Below are 17,942 nucleotides of genomic sequence, written 5' to 3' on the forward strand. Positions count from 1 at the left end.
TGATGATGTCATATTACACACTGCACCTTTAAATGTGCTATTTTTAATTATTTAAATAATTTCAAATCAAACTGTGTTTTGTCTCCGATACGGGAGATTTACATCTATCAGGGTCCAGATTTTATTCATCTGTTCAATGTGAGTCAACTGACTATATTTAATATTGATTTTTAAATGTATATTTTTTGTGTTTTCAGAGCATCAGACGGATCCCCAGCAGCAGTTGATCAGTTTCAGCAGAAATCTGACAATGAAGGTGAGATTGATTTTTTTCCATAAACAATTTTTATTTAACTTTCTCTTTTTTAACAAACATACAAAACATTTATAACCCCACCCACCCCACACCCCAAACAATCCTTGGACCGATGACATATGAAATGACATAAAAAAATACAAAACATATTAAAAACAGTTACAAAAGAGACATCTATATGAATATTACACCTTAATATGGACAACGACGGCCAGACACACCGCATGCACACACAAGTGACGCAACCATAATCCAAAAGGAGCAGCTTAGCTACCAATGAAGGCAAGTTTCTGAGCTGATATTTTTTACAGATGTCAAACCTTTAAAATTAAAGCTGAATGTGTCCACAAAGATATGAAACTATGCTTAACCAGTGTGTGAATTAAAATCTAAACAATTTAAAATCTCCTTTGGTCTTGAATTTAATTTAATTGTTTTTATTTCGAACAAGTAAATAATAAAAAATAAAAAAGCAATAATAAACAATAAAATAAATTAAACAAGTGGACAGTTACAGTAAAGTAATATTTACACACAATGAAAACCACAAATGAAAATAAACTGTCTTGCACTTGCTTTACCTGTTCGAAAAGGGGTGAGAAGAAGAAAACTTATTTAATCTCACCCCTTCTCCCTGATTTATATATCTATAATGACTATTGGCTTCCTTATTAGTGATATAATAATAATTGAAAAATAATAATACATATTAATATATATTAGTTTTCAATATGATACAATTTGTTACCAATTGCATATTTATCTTCTATCTTACCTTGCACATTGTACATTCTGTATTGTTGCTGCTTTTTTCTGTTTTACTTGTATATTGCATATTTTCATGTTTCTTTCTTGGCGTTCAGTCTGCGGAAAACAAAGGAAGAATTTCACTGTATGACTGAGAACACGTTTCTTATTGTGCAGATGACAATGAACACTTTGAATCTAGCAATTTCCTAACCTGATATTTTTACAGATATCAAACTGTGACATCACAACTGTGTAAAATGTAGGGTTAAGACAGTGAGACCATAAAACACTCTTTCTGCCTTTTCTCAGGCTAGGATGAACCGATTTCTAAAATGTTTGCACATGTATACTACATAGGATCTCAGAGTTCAATACACCTTCATATTTCCACCGGTGAAGTAGGTCTTTAACCAGTGTTAAAATAAAATTCAAAATGATCTCCTTTGTATTCCAGCTGGTATCGGTCATCGTCCTCCTTGCTCCGCTGTTGACCATTTGCAAAGCGGAGGATCTACCAGTGGACTGCAATGAAATCCACCGCACAGACAAGAGTGCACTCAGCGGAGTGTACACCATAGCTCCCAATGCAGAAAGGTCCTCTGTCAGGGTAAGGCTGATAGTTATGCTATAGACAAGCTACAGTGCAATTAGATTAGATATTGGGAAAATATGTTTCTCATCTTATCATATTGCACAGTGTTCCCCTTTGTTATTATATTGTATCATATCTTGCTTTTTATTTTGAGAGAGAGAGAGACAGAGAGAGAGAGAGGGAGAGAGAGAGGGAGAGACAGAGAGAGAGGGAGAGAGAGAGAGAGGTAGAGAGAGAGACAGAGAGAGAGAGAGGGAGAGACAGAGAGAGAGAGACAGAGAGAGAGAGAGGGAGAGAGAGAGGGAGAGACAGAGAGAGAGAGAGACAGAGAGAGAGAGAGACAGACAGACAGACAGAGACAGACATAGAGACAGACAGACAGAGAGAGAGAGAGAGAGAGAGAGAGAGAGAGAGAGAGATGAAATACATGCAAACATTCATCATCAATCTTGGAATACTGTTTTGTTTATTTATTGATATACGATGATTATATATATATATCCGCACACAGCTCAAACAATATTAGCTTTTGTTCAGCATATTAACGTATATATAACCTGATATATCAATTTAAAGTATTTGGGCGGCAGTGGTGAAGTCGGTAGGGAGATTGCCTCTGGAGTGCAGGGTTGGAGGTTCGATCCCCCGTCTCCCCGCCACATGTCCAAGTGTCCCTGAGCAAGACACTGAACCCCAAATTGCTCCCGATGGTTCAGAGAGCGCCTTGCATGGCAGCTTCTACCATCAGTGTGTGAGTGTGTGTGTGAATGGGTGAATGTGGTAAGAAATGTAAAGCGCTTTGGGGCTGAGAAAATCGGCTAGAAAGCGCTATATAAGTCAAGTCCATTTACCATTTATATTACATTTACTCATGACTATGTTTGTGTGTAGGTCTTCTGTGACATGCATACGGACGGAGGAGGCTGGACGGTGAGTGTTAGTGAGTGAGTGAGTGAGTGAGTATGTGAGTGAGTGAGTGAGTGAGTATGTGAGTGAGTGAGTGAGTATGTGAGTATGTGAGTGAGTGAGTGAGTATGTGAGTGAGTGAGTGAGTGAGTGAGTGAGTGAGTGAGTGAGTGAGTGAGTATGTGAGTGAGTGAGTGAGTATGTGAGTATGTGAGTGAGTGAGTGAGTGAGTATGTGAGTGAGTGAGTGAGTGAGTGAGTATGTGAGTGAGTGAGTGAGTATGTGAGTGAGTGAGTGAGTGACATATACTGTAGCATAATGTATGGAAACATGGCCTCCCATTAATAACATGTTTCCTCCCCCAGGCTTTCCATATAAGGATTGATGGCTCACTGAACTTCTACAGGCCCTGGGATACCTACAAGAAAGGCTTTGGTAACCCCACCGGAGAGTACTGGCTGGGTGAGACATTGAACCAATTTAAAGGGATACTTCACCCATATGGAACCGGCTTTCTATCATTATAAAATCACTATCATAATATAATGACTGAGGTTTTTCTTCCCTCAGTCTTCCCTCAGTCTTCCCTTGGCCCAGCTGTCCTGTTAATCCTAACCCTACATTTTCCCATGCGTGATGTCACACATGGTAAAATGTAGGGTTGGACAGTGAGACCATAAAACACTCTCTCTGCCTTTTCTCAGGCTAGGATGAACCGATTTCCAACATTTTTGCACATTAATACTACATAGGATCTCAGAGTTCAATACACCTTCATATTTCCACCGGTGAAGTATGGCTTTAAATTAATGTGTAATGGGGAAAACCACACTTCATAAAGTACAAACTGATAGAAAGATTTGAGTCAAATTTCACTTTCAGGATTTGTCGAAACATAACTTCTCTTCCTGAATTCAAACGTATTTTACTGGCCTGTGTGTCTGTCTGTGTGTCTGTCTGTCTGTGTGTCTGTCTGTCTGTCTGTCTGTCTGTCTGTCTGTCTGTCTGTCTGTCTGTCTGTCTGTGTGTCTGTCTGTCTGTCTGTCTGTCTGCCTGTTCGTATGTACAGTCATGCCCGAAAGTATTCATACCCCTGGCAAATTTTGACTTAAAGTTACTTTTTGTTTGTACATGTGAATGTGTGTGAATGTGTGTGTGTGTGTGTGTGAATATATGTGTGTCTGTTTCTGTTACTGTGTGTGTGTGTGTGTGTGTGTGTGTGTCTGTCTCTGTCTCTGTCTGTCTGTGTGTGTGTGTGTGTGTGTGTCTGTCTGTGTGTCTATCTGTCTGTCTGTGTGTGTGTGTGTCTGTCTGTCTGTCTGTCTGTCTGTCTGTCTGTCTGTCTGTCTGTCTGTCTGTCTGTCTGTCTGTCTGTCTGTCTGTCTGTCTGTCTCTATGTGTGTGTGTGTGTGTGTGTGCAGGTCTTGAAAACATCCACCAACTGACGCACAACCGACAAAGCGAGCTGCTGGTTTTCATGGCGGACACTGACAGGAAGAATCTGACGGCTTGGTACTCTGCATTCTCCGTCGACTCAGAATGTGACGGATACGCACTGCACGTCTCTGGATTCACCGATGGAGGGGGAGGTGAGGGAAGTGTGTGTGTGTGTGTGTGTGTTTTATGTGTGTGTGTGTGTGTGTTTGTGTGTGTGTGTGTGTGTGTGTGTGTGTGTGTGTTAGTAAGTGTGTGTGTGTGTTTTATGTGTGTGTGTGTGTGTGTGTGTGTGTGTGTGTGTGTGTGTGTGTGTGACACTGCACGTGTCTGGATTCACCGATGGAGGGGGAGGTGAGTGAAGTGTGTTATGTGTGTGTGTGTGTGTGTTTGTGTTGGTAAGTGTTTGTGTGTGTGTTATGTGTGTGTGTGTGTGTGTGTGTGTGTGTGTGTGTTAGTAAGTGTGTGTGTGTGTGTTTTATGTGTGTGTGTGTGTGTGTGTGTGACACTGCACGTGTCTGGATTCACCGATGGAGGGGGAGGTGAGTGAAGTGTGTTATGTGTGTGTGTGTGTGTTTGTGTGTGTGTTAGTAAGTGTGTGTGTGTGTGTTAGTAAGTGTGTGTGTGTGTTTTATGTGTGTGTGTGTTTGTGTGTGTGTGTGTGTGTGTGTGTGTGACACTGTCCAAAAAAGTTCAGTTTTAAGCAATGGTCCATTATTTTATATCTCATTAAACTGGACTAGTGTTAAGTTAAACCATGTAAGATTTTTTTGATTAGTATGTGATTATTTGATTATACTTGCTCTTGTGTATTTTGTGAAAGCGCTTTGTAAACCATTGTTTTTAAAGGTGCTATATAAATAAAGATATTATTATTATTATAAAGGGAGGACACAGGAATCAAAGGTCCGCTCTAACCACTGCACTCACCATCCGCTAATAGTTTAGTGTATTTTATTTCACATACAAATCGCTTAAAGAAAAACATGTAGTAGGAAAAATAATAATAATAATACATGTGTGGGTGTGGCATAAACCTGTACAGGCTTATGTAGAACCACACCCACAACACATTTACACATTAGTATTACTGCTCATATGCATATAATATTTGACGCAAATTTACTTAAAGCTGGGGTGGAGGATTTGGGGAGAAAATGGCAGTTGGGGTAGAGATACGAATCCAAATACCTCAACCGCTCCACTTGTTCTCTTTGGTCCCTCCCCTATGGTCCCTCCCTGACACACTCTACACACCAACAAAGTCGTGCCAAAGTGAATGGACAGTCCCAACAGCCAATAAGAACAGAGAATCGGAGCCTCGCTATGATTGGTCAAAATGTACAGCTCATGTTAACTTTGACCAATAAGAAATCACATACCCCAGCTTTAAGCACTGTTGTTTGTTCTTGTGTGTGTTTCTCTAGGAGATGGCCTGAGCTATCACGATGGACAGAAATTCTCCACATATGACAAAGACCAGGACGCCACAAAACTAAACTGTGCCCAAGTTGTGGGGCAGGGCTCGTGGTTCAAAAACTGTCGCCGTTCAGCCGGCTATCGTATCGAGAACGATGAGAAACTCTATGCCGTGGGCACCGAGTGGTTTAAATGGAAGGGTCACATCCACGACATCAAGCAAATAGTCATGATGGTTCGATCTTACAAGTAATTCTTCAGGACCAAACGCACAGCAGAAATATATCTAATATATCAGCTTATATCTCATGATTTTCTTTCTTTCTCTTTTTAATTTTTTTTTAATTCGCTTTGGGCCCTATTCTCCTGACACTGACACAGACACAATCCACACCAGTACAAGAGAAACCAACTCATATATATCTGTAACATCCCAAATATTAAAGGCCTACTTCACCACCAGTGGGAATATGAAGGCGTATTGAACTCTGAGATCCTATGTAGTATAAATGTAGGGTTAGACAGTGAGACCATATCACACTCTTTCTGCCTTTTCTCAGGCTAGGATGAACCGATTTCTAAAACGTTTGCACATTTAAAGTCAAACTAACTAGTTTCAACCCTAATGTGAATCATTCTCTGCTGTACGTCACAATAAAGTAGAAGCTAAGCATTGTCTCCTGACTCCTTTCTGTATGGATTCTCTCATAATAAATAAGGAAGGTGAGTGTGTGTGTGTGAGTGAGTGAGTGAGTGTGAGTGAGTGAGTGTGTGTTTCTGTGTCTTTCGCTCATAATGCAAAATGGACTTGTGTGTCCTGTATAAGAAAAATAATAATAGAGCTGGAAGTCATAGGCCAACAGTTATACATAAACCCACAAAAAGAAGCTGTCTGTTTGTTTTGGGGTACAACAAATTGTTGCAAAAATGATCAGATGGAGACAGCTAAGTGTTCAAAAAAAGTGACGACTTCAAAGACTTAAAAATCTTTAGAGGGGACATACACCACAATCAGGATCATTTGCATGCAGCCAAGATTCAGTTAAAAACATAAAATCTAAGTGTGCAGACGATATAAAATTATTTAAAAACAACCCCTGCGTTCCAATCCCCATACTTCCCAATACATGCACGTCAATTGTAGTATGCTGAAAATACATAAATGTCCCACTAACTCCAATAGCATTTTGGAGTGTTCGTCTTTATTATTGAAATTTCTCGACATAATGAAAACAAATCTTTCTTATCTGATTTTTTTCTCTCCTGTGGCCCTAAAACTCTTCTGTACTTTAGTATGTAGTGTAGTAAAAAGGCTAAAACTCTTCTGTACTTTAGTATGTAGTGTAGTAAAAAGACTAAAACTCTTCTGTACTTTAGTATGTAGTGTAGTAAAAAGACTAAAACTCTTCTGTACTTTAGTATGTAGTGTAGTAAAAAGAAAAAAAGTATGTGATTTGGAACGCAGGGAAAGTCTTATTGAATATGGATCTCACATAAAAGAGAACCATTTTACTTGCATTTGTGCTGGGAGCTTGAGTTGGTGCATTTATCCGGATCTTTAATAAATTGTCAATAATTCTGTGGGATGTGCACAATGACCTTTGTGTTATTATGATCACAGGGATGTTGATCATATTTCATAGATAAGGGTTTCGCTATCGGATGCAGACATTATGCTATAGGTTTCGGACCTTTGATGGAAGAAAATTTTGGTGACTGGACCCATTTAAATTTTAGTTGAAAACCCCATTTGCATGCAGCCAAGATTCAGTTAAAAAACATAAAATCTAAGTGTGCAGATGAAATGAAATGATTAAAAAAATATTGCAAAAGAAATTGGTGCATTCATCCGGACCTTTAATAAATTATAAAATATTTCTATGTGGGATATGCACCATGTCCTTGAAAGACCTTTGTGTTATTATGATCACAGGGATGTTGCCAGAGACAGCACAGCAGGGAGGGGACAACTGGGAGAGAGAGAAGGAACATTTTCAATTATTTGGTTTATTATTAATTAATTAATAACAGGCAGAAAAAATGAATAAAAAAAGTAAGATGGATGGATGGGTGGATAGAGAGGGAGAGAGAGAGACAGAGAGAGAATGAGAGATAGAGGCAGAGAGAGAGAGAAGGGGAGGGAGAGAGGGAGGGAGTCATTTGTGGAGGAGGGAGATGTTATTATATTCTCTGCAGGGATTCTGTGTTATGACATCCATCAGACCGCACCTGAATTTGCATAGGGTTTGACTCACTTCACTACAGTTATTGTTTTTGGCAAGAGATCAATAACTTTGTGGTTAGTCAAAGTGGAGGCCTGCATACCGCTTTGAAGGCGTGGGAGATATCACCATAGCAGTATTCAACCGTTCAGCTCAGGCGGGTGTGACAGTCTAAATACATTTTAACTAATGTTATATAAGCAGTTCAAAGCCTTGTAAGGATGTTTTTTTTTGGTCTGCATTTCATGGCATTGCTCTTATTTGGCCAGATTCAGGTAGATTGCCAAAATGATAAACCCAGAGACCTGTGTTGACAGTTTTTCACAGGTGTAAAGGTCTAGTTATCTTTAAGTTTTAATCACAACGCTGGAAGTTATCCAAGCTGTAGCTGTTTCACAGAAAGGGTGAAAGGGTTTACGCCTCAAGCTCAGGCAATGTGAAGGACGCTGTACTAAATTACTTTGGAACCAGTTCAGCTTTCAATCAAAACCGTTTACGCCTCAAGCTCAGGTGAGGTATGTGTGTGTGTGTGTGTGTGTGTGTGTGTGTGTGTGTGTGTGTGTGTGTGTGTGTGTGTGTGTGTGTGTGTGTGTGTGTGTGTGTATGAGTGTGTGTGAGTGTGTAAAGACAGTTTTCGAATCTAGGTCATCTGGGACGATAAAAACATTTGGAATATATCCAGTTTCTTCAACAGAAAAAACTGGTTCATGGGAAGGTCTCTTTAGTCAATTTTCACACGGATGTAATGCTTAACTCCGATTGGCTGAGGTTATATGACATTCATTTTTTTGCTGAGCTTTGATTGGCTATGGTTGGATGATGACTAACGTCTAATGGGAGGAGTCAGTGGGAGGGTTGTATCAGAAAGAATAATCTGGCAACATTGCACATCATCAGCCTTTCTGCCTCGGAGTGAAGTCGGTAAAACCTCGCTAGTAAACTGATCAGCTGAGCTACACAGCTTAACAAGGTGAGTACAAACTAGATTCAATTGCTTTTAAATGTTCTATTTCTATTAATTTGCTTTTATAATGTATTTTAATCTTGCCCCTGTAAAGCACTTTGAATGGCCTTGTGTTTGAATTGTGCTATAGAAATAAACTTGCCTTGCCTTGCCTTGCCTAAATGGACAGACAATAAAAATATATATACAGCTCCGGAAAAAACTAAGAGACCAGTCTGGATTTTTCTCAAATATTCATCTCTACATTACTTATTGAAAATGCTCTTTAATGACAAAAAAATGTATTGGAATTTGGTAGAAATGTTGTCAGTAGTTTATAGTATAAAACCAAAATGTTCATTCTACTCAAACATATGCCTCTAAATAGTAAAACGAGAGACACTGAACATTTGGAGTGGTCTCTTAATGTTTTCCAGAGCTGTATATATAGCCTAGACTTTTACTGAATTCCTGTCTGTGTAAAATGAAAATAGGACCCAAGTAGTGACATTAAAGGAAAGTCTGTGTGTGTGTGTGTGTGTGTGTGTGTGTGTGTGTGTGTGTGTGTGTGTGTGTGTGTGACTGAATAGAGCGGGTCTGCCACTTGTGTCATGGTTGTTGTGTCCTTGGGCAAGACACTTCACCCACGTTGCCTCATGTGAATGTCGATAGTTAGCCTGCTGCTATCGGTGTATGAATGTGTGTGTGAATGGTAACGTGGGAAAGGAAAACAGGTCTCCTTTGAAAAAGAGTCTCTGGTCTCAATGGGATTTACCTGTAGAAATAAAAAAAAGTATTTTATGTTTAAAAAAAAACTTTTTCGTATTGCCTGTTTTGAGTAATGCAAGCCAAGTTTATTTATATACTGTAGCAGCATTCAGACATGAGATAATTCAAAGAGTTTTAATGTGCAAAACAAATACAATTGCACTTAAAGCCCCTTCAAACCCTGTCACACCTCTTTTTTTAAACTAAATACTTATTTTTTAGGCCAAAAAAAAAACATTGGACAAAAATCAGTTTTAAAAGTGTTTTGACAACATTATTATGCAAGTTATTTTTAAATTTTAAACAAAACATGTCAATTAAAAAGTTCACATATTTGGCTGAGGACAGGCTGTGTTTTCAGTAGCCTACTTTCAAGCTTTTTCCACTGCCTTCTGGTATGTGAAGTCCGACACTTTGGTCCAGTAAGATGTTTCTATACAGCCTGTTGCAGCATGTTTGTGTTGACCTGCACATTAGCTGGTAGTACAATGACTAGCAGCAGAGCTAACGTTATCGCCCCGTTAATGGTGCCATAGTCACATTTCAGACGGTTAGGGTTGAAGTTAACTCTAAAGTTAAACAGTTTAATACGTTGCTGAAGACTCACTTTTGTTGCATTGGCCTTTAACACAAGTTGAGACTTTGACACTCCTCCCTTTCTTTCCTCATGCATCTTATATGTTATTTTGTATTGTATCTTGTACAGCACTTTGGTCAACTGATGATGTTTTTCAATGTGCTATAGAAATAATTTTGACTTTGACTTTGACTTTGAAGTTGCTCAATTTATAATTTAGCGTTGGCTTTTGGACTTTATTGCACAATAACGTAAGGCGAGTACTTCTCGTCTGCTCTGTTTTTTTTTGCTCTGGGTGTGTGCGCACGTAGCACACGTGTATGTGTGTGTGTGTGTGTCAGTGGCAGGGCCGCGCCCTTTCCAAAACAGAGCAGAGGAGAGAGCAAAGAACTAAGCCTGCAAATAAACTAGATATATAACATAAGAGTTACGTTTTTTTAAGTAAAATTATTACCTGTTCTATATGAAAAGAGAATTTAGATGGATGACTTCTGTAATTTGACACTATAGGAGAAAAAAAAATCATGCACGATAATTATTTTTTTTTAAATGTGAAAGATTATTGGGGGGGAAGGGGGAGTTTGTTTGGGGTGGGTCTCCTCCCAACGCGCCCTTTCCAAGACAGAGCAGAGAAAAGAGCAAGAATACACCTGCACATAAATTAGGTAAATAACATAATAGTTTATTTTTTTTTAAATTAAAATATTACCTGTTATTTATGAAAAGAGAATTTGGATGGAGGACTTCTGTAATTTGACACTATAGGAGAAAATAAATTATATATTACATGTTTAATTTTTTTCAGGGGGGGTGGGGAGGAGGGGTTCATTTGGGGCGGGCCAAACTTCTGTAGCCATGGAGACTGTTTGATACTGCCATGCCCACACAGTCCTGTCATACGATCTAGCATAAAAATACGTTTTTTCTAAATTAGTTTTATCCTTTTTACACACATTTATTTTGAATCTGAGTTTTGTACTGCTTATGGGACACACAAGTTTAATATTATTTATTGATTTTTTGTATTTTAGACCAGGTTGTGGGGTCTGAATGCTTCATAACCTACAAGCAAATCAGACATATACCTGTATTTCTTTCTGTTTGGGACAATTTTGTGTTTTATTAACAAATAACAAATTTGAAATCTATCCGTGAATCACAGGAAGCCAATGCAGTGATTTAAGGTGCCATGTCATTTTCTCTCCTTTTTTGGAAAAAGTAACAGTCGCGCTGTGATCACCTATCTACCTGTAGCAGCTGCCACTTCGACAGAAAGACCTAGGACTTGTTGAATTAATTTTGTTTAATGCTTATAAGTTGAAAATGAAGGAAATTGAGCTAGACTCTCTAAGATGTCAGTGTTTTATATCGTTTTTTTTCCTGGTTACAGAAATGGGTCTATTAAAGCTGGGGTGGAGGATTTGGGGAGAAATGGCAGTTGGGATAGGGATTCGAATCCAAATACCTCAACCGCTCCACTTGTTCTCTTTAGTCCCTCCCCTATGGTCCCTCCTTGACACGCTCTACACCAACAACGTCGGTGCCAAAGTGAATGGACAGTCCCAACAGCCAATAAGAACAGGGAATCGGAGCCTCGCTCTGATTGGTCAAAGTGTACAGCTCATGTTAACTTTGACCAATCAGAAATCATATACCCCAGCTTTAAGACTGTTGCAGTGTTAATTGATTTGCTTTATTTTTTAGTGCTATTTTAATTTGGTCCCTGTGTGTTTGATAAATAAAAAAAAAAAAAATGTGGTATGCCACTGTGACTGTAATTTAAGTATGAACTATAGAAGACTGTGTGTGTGAATGAATGAATGAATGAATGAATTTTTATTATTGTGTCATGTCCAAACAAGGACCCATCCCCTTTGGGATTATAAGACACCAACAACTGTATCAAATTCAAATGATAACATTCACTTCCTGTAAATGGTGATCACATTTCACAGTAGGACAACAAGGAAACAGACGCAAAGAAAAGAAAAGAAAAGAAAAGAAAAGAAAAGAAAAGAAAAGAAAAGAAAAGAAAAGAAAAGAAAAGAAAAGCAAACATAAAGATCTCATTCATAAGTGTGTTTTGTTCTCTTGGCCCAGGCCTTCTCAAGTGTGATAACTTTCCTTGAGTTCATTGACCAGTTTAAAACGTCACTTTTTCGCTTTGGCTTTTAACAGTAATTGAATTTTTTTTTTGTTATTGTTGTTGTTTCCTTTTTGTTGTAGCTGTGTATCTTAGGCCTATTAGTTTTGTATTGTATCTTGTGCAGAACTTTGGTCGACTGATGTTGTTTTTTAAATGTGCTATAGAAATATATCTGACTTTGACTTTGACTTTTTATCAACAGGTTGGAGAAATGGCCACACTGGAGATTCTGGCCCTGGGTCGACATTTCACCCTGGGAATGCTCTATGATGCTCTGGAAGATCGAACCATCCCAAGTAAGTCTCATGAGCGTCCTGTATTATGTTCAAATCTAAACCGGAAAAAAATAAGAGACCAGTCTGGATTTTTCGTAAATCTTTATCTCTTTATCTACATTACTTATTGAAAATGCTCTAAATGACAACGACCGGGCCGGTTTTAGCCAGTCAGATTAAGGTGGGCTGCTATAAATAATAGGTGGGCATTTTTTTTGCCCTTGCAAGATCTCTGCGACTGCTTTTTGCCACATTTACTGTAATGTCAGCTGTTAGACATATCAATGTTGTGTGTGTGTGTGTGTTTGTGTGTGTGTGTGTGTGTGGGGGGGGGGGGGGGCGGGAGGGGGGGGGGGGTTAACCATGATAGCACTACTACTAGAAGCTTTCCACATCAGTATAACAATCATCTGCCACCTTCTTAGCTCAGTTGGTAAGGCGTTCCCTCCATGGGCCTCAGCCAGCAGCGGACCCGGGTTTGATTCCAGCCCGCGGTCGTTCTCTGCATGTCACTCCCCTCTCTGCCCCATTTCAACTCTGTCTCTACACTATCAATAAAGCATAACAATGCCAAAAAATTATCTTTAAAAAAAAAATAAACACTGATATTAAGGAATTTTCCAGACAAAAGTAGGCTATAGGTATTTTTCTGCCTTATCATGTGCATGTTGTTTTCCTGTTTCTACAGGTATGCATCTGTGGGATAAAGAATCTCTACAAGAGAAGACAACTGAAGTGCCTTCCACTGATTTTGAAGTGTGTGCATCTGACTCCTCTGAATCCAAATCCTCACTGCTTGAAAACAGCTCTTCCCTGAAGGCCAGTATCCTGTGTGGGCTGGTGAAGGTTGATGGATCTGCCAAGTATCTGGATGACAAGAAAGAATCCCGCAATCAGAGCAGAGTGACATTTCGTTACAAATGCACCACCAACTTCAAAGAGTTGACGAACCAACAAACCCTGGAACCCCAACTGGATGATTTCATTTGTAAGGACCATGCGACACATGTAGTCACAGGCATCAAATATGGGGCGGAGGCGTACTTTGTGTTTGACAGTGAGAAGGTAGATGCCAGCAGGGTTAAGGAGATAGGTGGGAAGATGGAAGCTGTCCTGAACAAGATCTCAGTTGGTTGTGAGGGACAGGTTGATATGAAGCTGACCAAAGAAGAAAAAGCCCTGACCGAACAATTCTCCTGCAAGTTCTACGGAGACGTTCGCCTTACCAGGAACCCTACAACGTTTGCAGAAGCAGTGGAGGCCTACGCAGAACTTCCAAATATGGTCGGAGATGGTGTGCCTATGGAGGTTTGGTTGACGCCACTGACAAATTACAACCATGAAGCTGCTGAGTTGAAGAGTGAGATCAGCCCGGGACTGGTGAATCAAGTTGAAAAGGCTTTGGAAGATTTGAGGGACATAGGGATGAGATGCAACGACTGTCTGGCGGACAAAGTTGTAGAGAATATAACACACACTCAAAAAGAGTTAAAAACATTCAGAGATTACGTGGACCAATATGAAACCAAAGTGAAGAAGACCATGGCGGAGATATTTCCCTCTATTCGCGCAGGAAAAGAAAACGAAAGCAGAGCAAGACAGTTCTTTGACGAAAGGGACGGTTCACCATTCAGTAATGCCAGACTTAGCGAGTGGATGAAGGATAAGGAGAAGGACATCAATGTCATGGGGTCCTGTGTAGACATCCTGGGGGGAATAAAGATAGTCCAAGATCAGGCAGAGTTGGACCGTGAGGTTCTTGCGCTAGGTGCAGATGATGTTCTGTGTTATGTGTTCACCTACAGCAAGGGTAGAGACCACTACTTTGAAGAGATGAAGGACTACTTGTACCCTCCTGAATGTCAACTGCACTCAGCATGGTGCAACTTAGATGCAGTTGTAAGGGATGTATTTGAAATGGCCGAAGTTTTCCAAGACGCTGCGAAAGCACTGAAGAACAACAGCCGATTCCGTTTCCTCGTCGCAGCTCTTCCAAACGACAAATACATCGGAGCGACCATCTACCAATACCAGAAGGGCATCTTGGTCAATGAGCATTTTACAAAGCCTAACCCGCCTGATGTGGAGACTATCACAGACAGAAAAGATTTGATCTGGTGTAAGTATGTGTTAAATACGTTCGATTACAGGTGAAACTCCTATTATTAGAATATCATGGAAAATGAATTGGAATTGAGGCAAGAATTCATACAAAAGGGGCCCACACCAAGTACTGAGTACATATGGATGATTATACTTTATAGAGGGCCGACATTTCTGTTTTTAAAATCCCTTTTTTATTGATTTCATGTAATATTCAAATTTTCTGAGATTTTGAATTTGGGGTTTTCCAAAGCTGTAAGCCATAATCATCAAAATGATAACGAATAAAGGCTTGAAATATCTCACTTTGCTTGTAATGAGTCTATATAATATATTAGTTTCACCCTTAAAGTAGAATTACTGAAATAATGAACTTTTGCACGATATTCTAATTTTTCGAGTTTCACCTGTATAAGTAAAAACTACACTGAACCTGTAGTATGTATTTATTTGATTGTACTTGCTCGTATGTATTTTATTAAAGCACTTTTGTAAACCATTTTTTTTAAAGGTGCTATATAAATAAAGATATTATATTATTATTTTTATTATTATTATTATCATTATTATTATTATTATTATTATTATTATTATTATTATTATTATTATTATTATTATTATTATTATTATTATTGTTATTATTATTATTATTATTATTATTATTATTATTATTATTATTATTATTATTATTATTATTATTATTACCTGTTGAACTATCAGATTGACTATTAATTACACATTTTTGTTCGCTTTTTCTTTCTATCAGATGCCAGTGATCTCACCCTGGACGAAAACACCGCAAATCGCCGCCTCACTCTGTCTGAGGAAAACAAAAAGGCAACATGCGAACTGGGCAACATACTCTGGCATTTCTTCCTCCCCGGCCGCCCTGAAAGGTTCGACTCACATCCTCAGGTGCTGTGCAAAGATCGCTTAGACGGGCGCCATTACTGGGAAGTCGAGATGAGCAACGGTCTCAAAGAATCTGTGTTTGTAGGCGTGGCATATGAGGGAGTTGAACGGATAGGTGAACAGAGTCAGCTTGGCAGTAGCACCGAATCCTGGGCTTTCGGGCCGTTTTCAGAACAGAAGTGGTTGCCGTTTGGCGCGCCCCCGAAAAAGAGTTTTAAGGCGATGCATGATGGGGCCGCGGTGTGGGAAATGCCTCTGCCCTCCACTGGGTGCAAAAAGCTTGGGGTGTTTCTGGACAGGGCTGCTGGCACTCTGTCCTTCTACAGTGTCTCTTCCAACACACTGAGTCACTTGTACACCTTCCACACCACGTTCACTAAGCCTGTTCACCCTGGTCTATGGGTTTATCACTACGGCAACCATGCCTACCTGAATCTGGCCGAATAAGAGCAATGATTATTGTTATGGGGCGACTGTGGCTCAGGTGGTAGAGCGGGTTGGCCGATGATCAAAGGGTTGGAGGTTCGATCCCCGCCCTGCCACCTGTGTCATGGTTGTTGTGTCCTTGGGCAAGACACTTCACCCACCTTGCCTCGTGTGAATGTCGATAGTTAGCCTGCTGCTATCGGTGTATGAATGTGTGTGTGAATGGTAACGTGGGAAAGGAAACAGGTCTCCCTTGCAAAAGAGTCTCCGGTCTCATTGGGATTTACCTGTAGAAATAAAGGTTAAAAAAAATATGATGGAAAAATGACAGGGAAATGGTATATTCTTGGTCTGTTGATGGGGATATGTGTTCACATTTTATGTTTAAACAACTTAAAGGAGAAGTAAGAGATATGTCTTTGTTTATATAAGTGTCAAATCACACTATAATCTACAGCAATCACTTAAACAGAATGCTAACAGTTCAATAATGCGGGTCTCCCAGTCATTCACCTTTGCAGTAATTGGGACTAAATGGGATTTTTGTTTTATTTAGCGTTTGTTCATTTTCTTCTGTGTGGCGTTTTAAAAACAGCTATAGAATCTCTGTTTTGCTCTGGTCTTTACTTTAACCCTGAATTATTAGGGTTCATTTTGTTGAACAAATTTTTTTTAATGACTAAGTTATCTATTTGTTAGCCTCATAGCATAATTGCCTAAATCATATTTACTCTACTCTACTTTTACTCTACATCTACTCTATTCTACATCTACTTTTCGTTAGCCTAATAGCATAATTGCCTGAGTCATATTTTAAGGGTTATAGAGTAGGTTAACGTAGAAGTAGAGTAAAAGTAGAACAGAGTAAATAGGATTTAGGCAATTATGCTATGAGGCTAACGATTTACAACATTGAACAATGGGATATTTGTCTTGTTTAGCCTCTGCGTAACACTTTAAATATGGGTACAATAATTAATGGTTAGGTAAATTAAGCTCCATGTAGGAGGAGTTTACTTGTTGGGTTACACTCCTTTGCTGGTTTAGAATAGTTAAGTTAAGTCGCTTCATTTGTCAATTGAAACACACACATGCAATGTAAATTACACACACACACACACACACACACACACACACACACACACACACACACACACACACACACACACACACACACACACACACACACACATGCAATGTAAGTTACACACACATGCAATGTAAGTTACACACACACACACATACACATACACACACACATGCCAATCGAACTTACATTTTCGCTAAATAGTGATGGAGTAGGGAACAAAAGATTGTTTGTTATTGTTTGGTTGAACACAATGCTGATGTTTATAGATCTGAATCAAGGTTATAATCCTGCAACACTTTAAACTGCTGTTGGTTGTGTGTACTGTCTTCTTCTGCATCATTTTAAACTGCTGTTGGTTGTGTGTACTGTCTTCTTCTGCATCATTTTAAACTGCTGTTGGTTGTGTGTACTGTCTTCTTCTGCATCATTTTAAACTGCTGTTGGTTGTGTGTACTGTCTTCTTCTGCATCACTTTAAACTGCTGTTGGTTGTGTGTACTGTCTTCTTCTGCATCATTTTAAACTGCTGTTGGTTGTGTGTACTGTCTTCTTCTGCATAATTTTCAATAAAGTGAAGGGACCTGAGTTTACCACTGTGTGCTACTTTCTTTTTTACCGTAGATTCAAAAATTGAGTGTACCAAAGGTTATAAGCCACAGTATTCACACTTTACTTTAGTATTACCATGTAATCACCTGGTCAATGATCAAATTCCTTCGTGATTTTCTCTACTTATGACATCTATTGCAGTATGTCCGTCCTGGGAGAGGGATCCCTTACTCTGTCGACTCTCCCTGAGATTTCTTCAATTTTTAAAATCCCAGTAAAGGGTTTTTACTGGGAGTTTTTTCTCAGCCGAGCTAAGGGTGTAAGGGCAGGGTGTCATATTGTATCATATTGTATCATATTGTATGAAATGTAAAGCCCACTGAGACACAAGTATTTGTGATTTTGGGCTATACAAATAAAACTGATTTGATTTGATTTGATTTAAGCCACATTATGTTGTATGAGACATACTTGTCTCTCAATCCTCAGTAGACATTATGTAACTTCCCCTCTTCAAAGCATCATTAACACAAAGAGGAAAGTAATACTTGCAAAGCTTCCAAATAGATTTTAAG

The 17,942-nt window shown here is 39.1% G+C and overlaps 2 protein-coding genes across 2 annotated transcripts in view; both read left to right on the forward strand.

Annotated features, from left to right (window-relative positions):
• LOC307271078 (microfibril-associated glycoprotein 4-like) overlaps positions 1-5,687 on the forward strand; it is a 7,919-nt gene extending 2,232 nt beyond the window's left edge. The window contains exons 2-7 of the mRNA XM_080054952.1: positions 198-256; positions 1,461-1,613; positions 2,490-2,528; positions 2,870-2,966; positions 3,926-4,093; positions 5,366-5,687. Coding sequence (XP_079911078.1) covers positions 251-256; positions 1,461-1,613; positions 2,490-2,528; positions 2,870-2,966; positions 3,926-4,093; positions 5,366-5,610 — 708 coding nt within the window. The 5' untranslated portion in view covers positions 198-250 and the 3' untranslated portion in view covers positions 5,611-5,687. The remainder of the gene's footprint in view (positions 1-197; positions 257-1,460; positions 1,614-2,489; positions 2,529-2,869; positions 2,967-3,925; positions 4,094-5,365) is intronic.
• A 2,733-nt stretch (positions 5,688-8,420) lies between these two features.
• LOC307271087 (neoverrucotoxin subunit beta-like) lies at positions 8,421-16,921 on the forward strand. Its single transcript, XM_080054959.1, has 4 exons — positions 8,421-8,549; positions 12,216-12,309; positions 12,977-14,407; positions 15,158-16,921. The coding sequence occupies exons 2-4, from the start codon at positions 12,225-12,227 to the stop codon at positions 15,748-15,750; spliced, it is 2,109 nt and encodes a 702-aa protein (XP_079911085.1). The 5' UTR covers positions 8,421-8,549; positions 12,216-12,224; the 3' UTR covers positions 15,751-16,921.
• The last annotated feature ends 1,021 nt before the right edge of the window (positions 16,922-17,942 follow it).

This window comes from Ammodytes marinus, assembly GCF_949987685.1.
Source record: "Ammodytes marinus genome assembly, contig: scaffold_38, whole genome shotgun sequence".
Taxonomy (NCBI): domain Eukaryota; kingdom Metazoa; phylum Chordata; class Actinopteri; order Uranoscopiformes; family Ammodytidae; genus Ammodytes; species Ammodytes marinus.

Bases quoted from the DNA above. Each gene is read 5' to 3' on its own strand.
- LOC307271087 (XM_080054959.1), top strand. From the start codon at position 12,225: ATGGCCACACTGGAGATTCTGGCCCTGGGTCGACATTTCACCCTGGGA. The intron at 12,310-12,976 runs GTAAGTCTCATG...CTGTTTCTACAG, and splicing joins GGAAGATCGAACCATCCCAA to GTATGCATCTGTGGGATAAA. The intron at 14,408-15,157 runs GTAAGTATGTGT...TCTTTCTATCAG, and splicing joins CAGAAAAGATTTGATCTGGT to ATGCCAGTGATCTCACCCTG.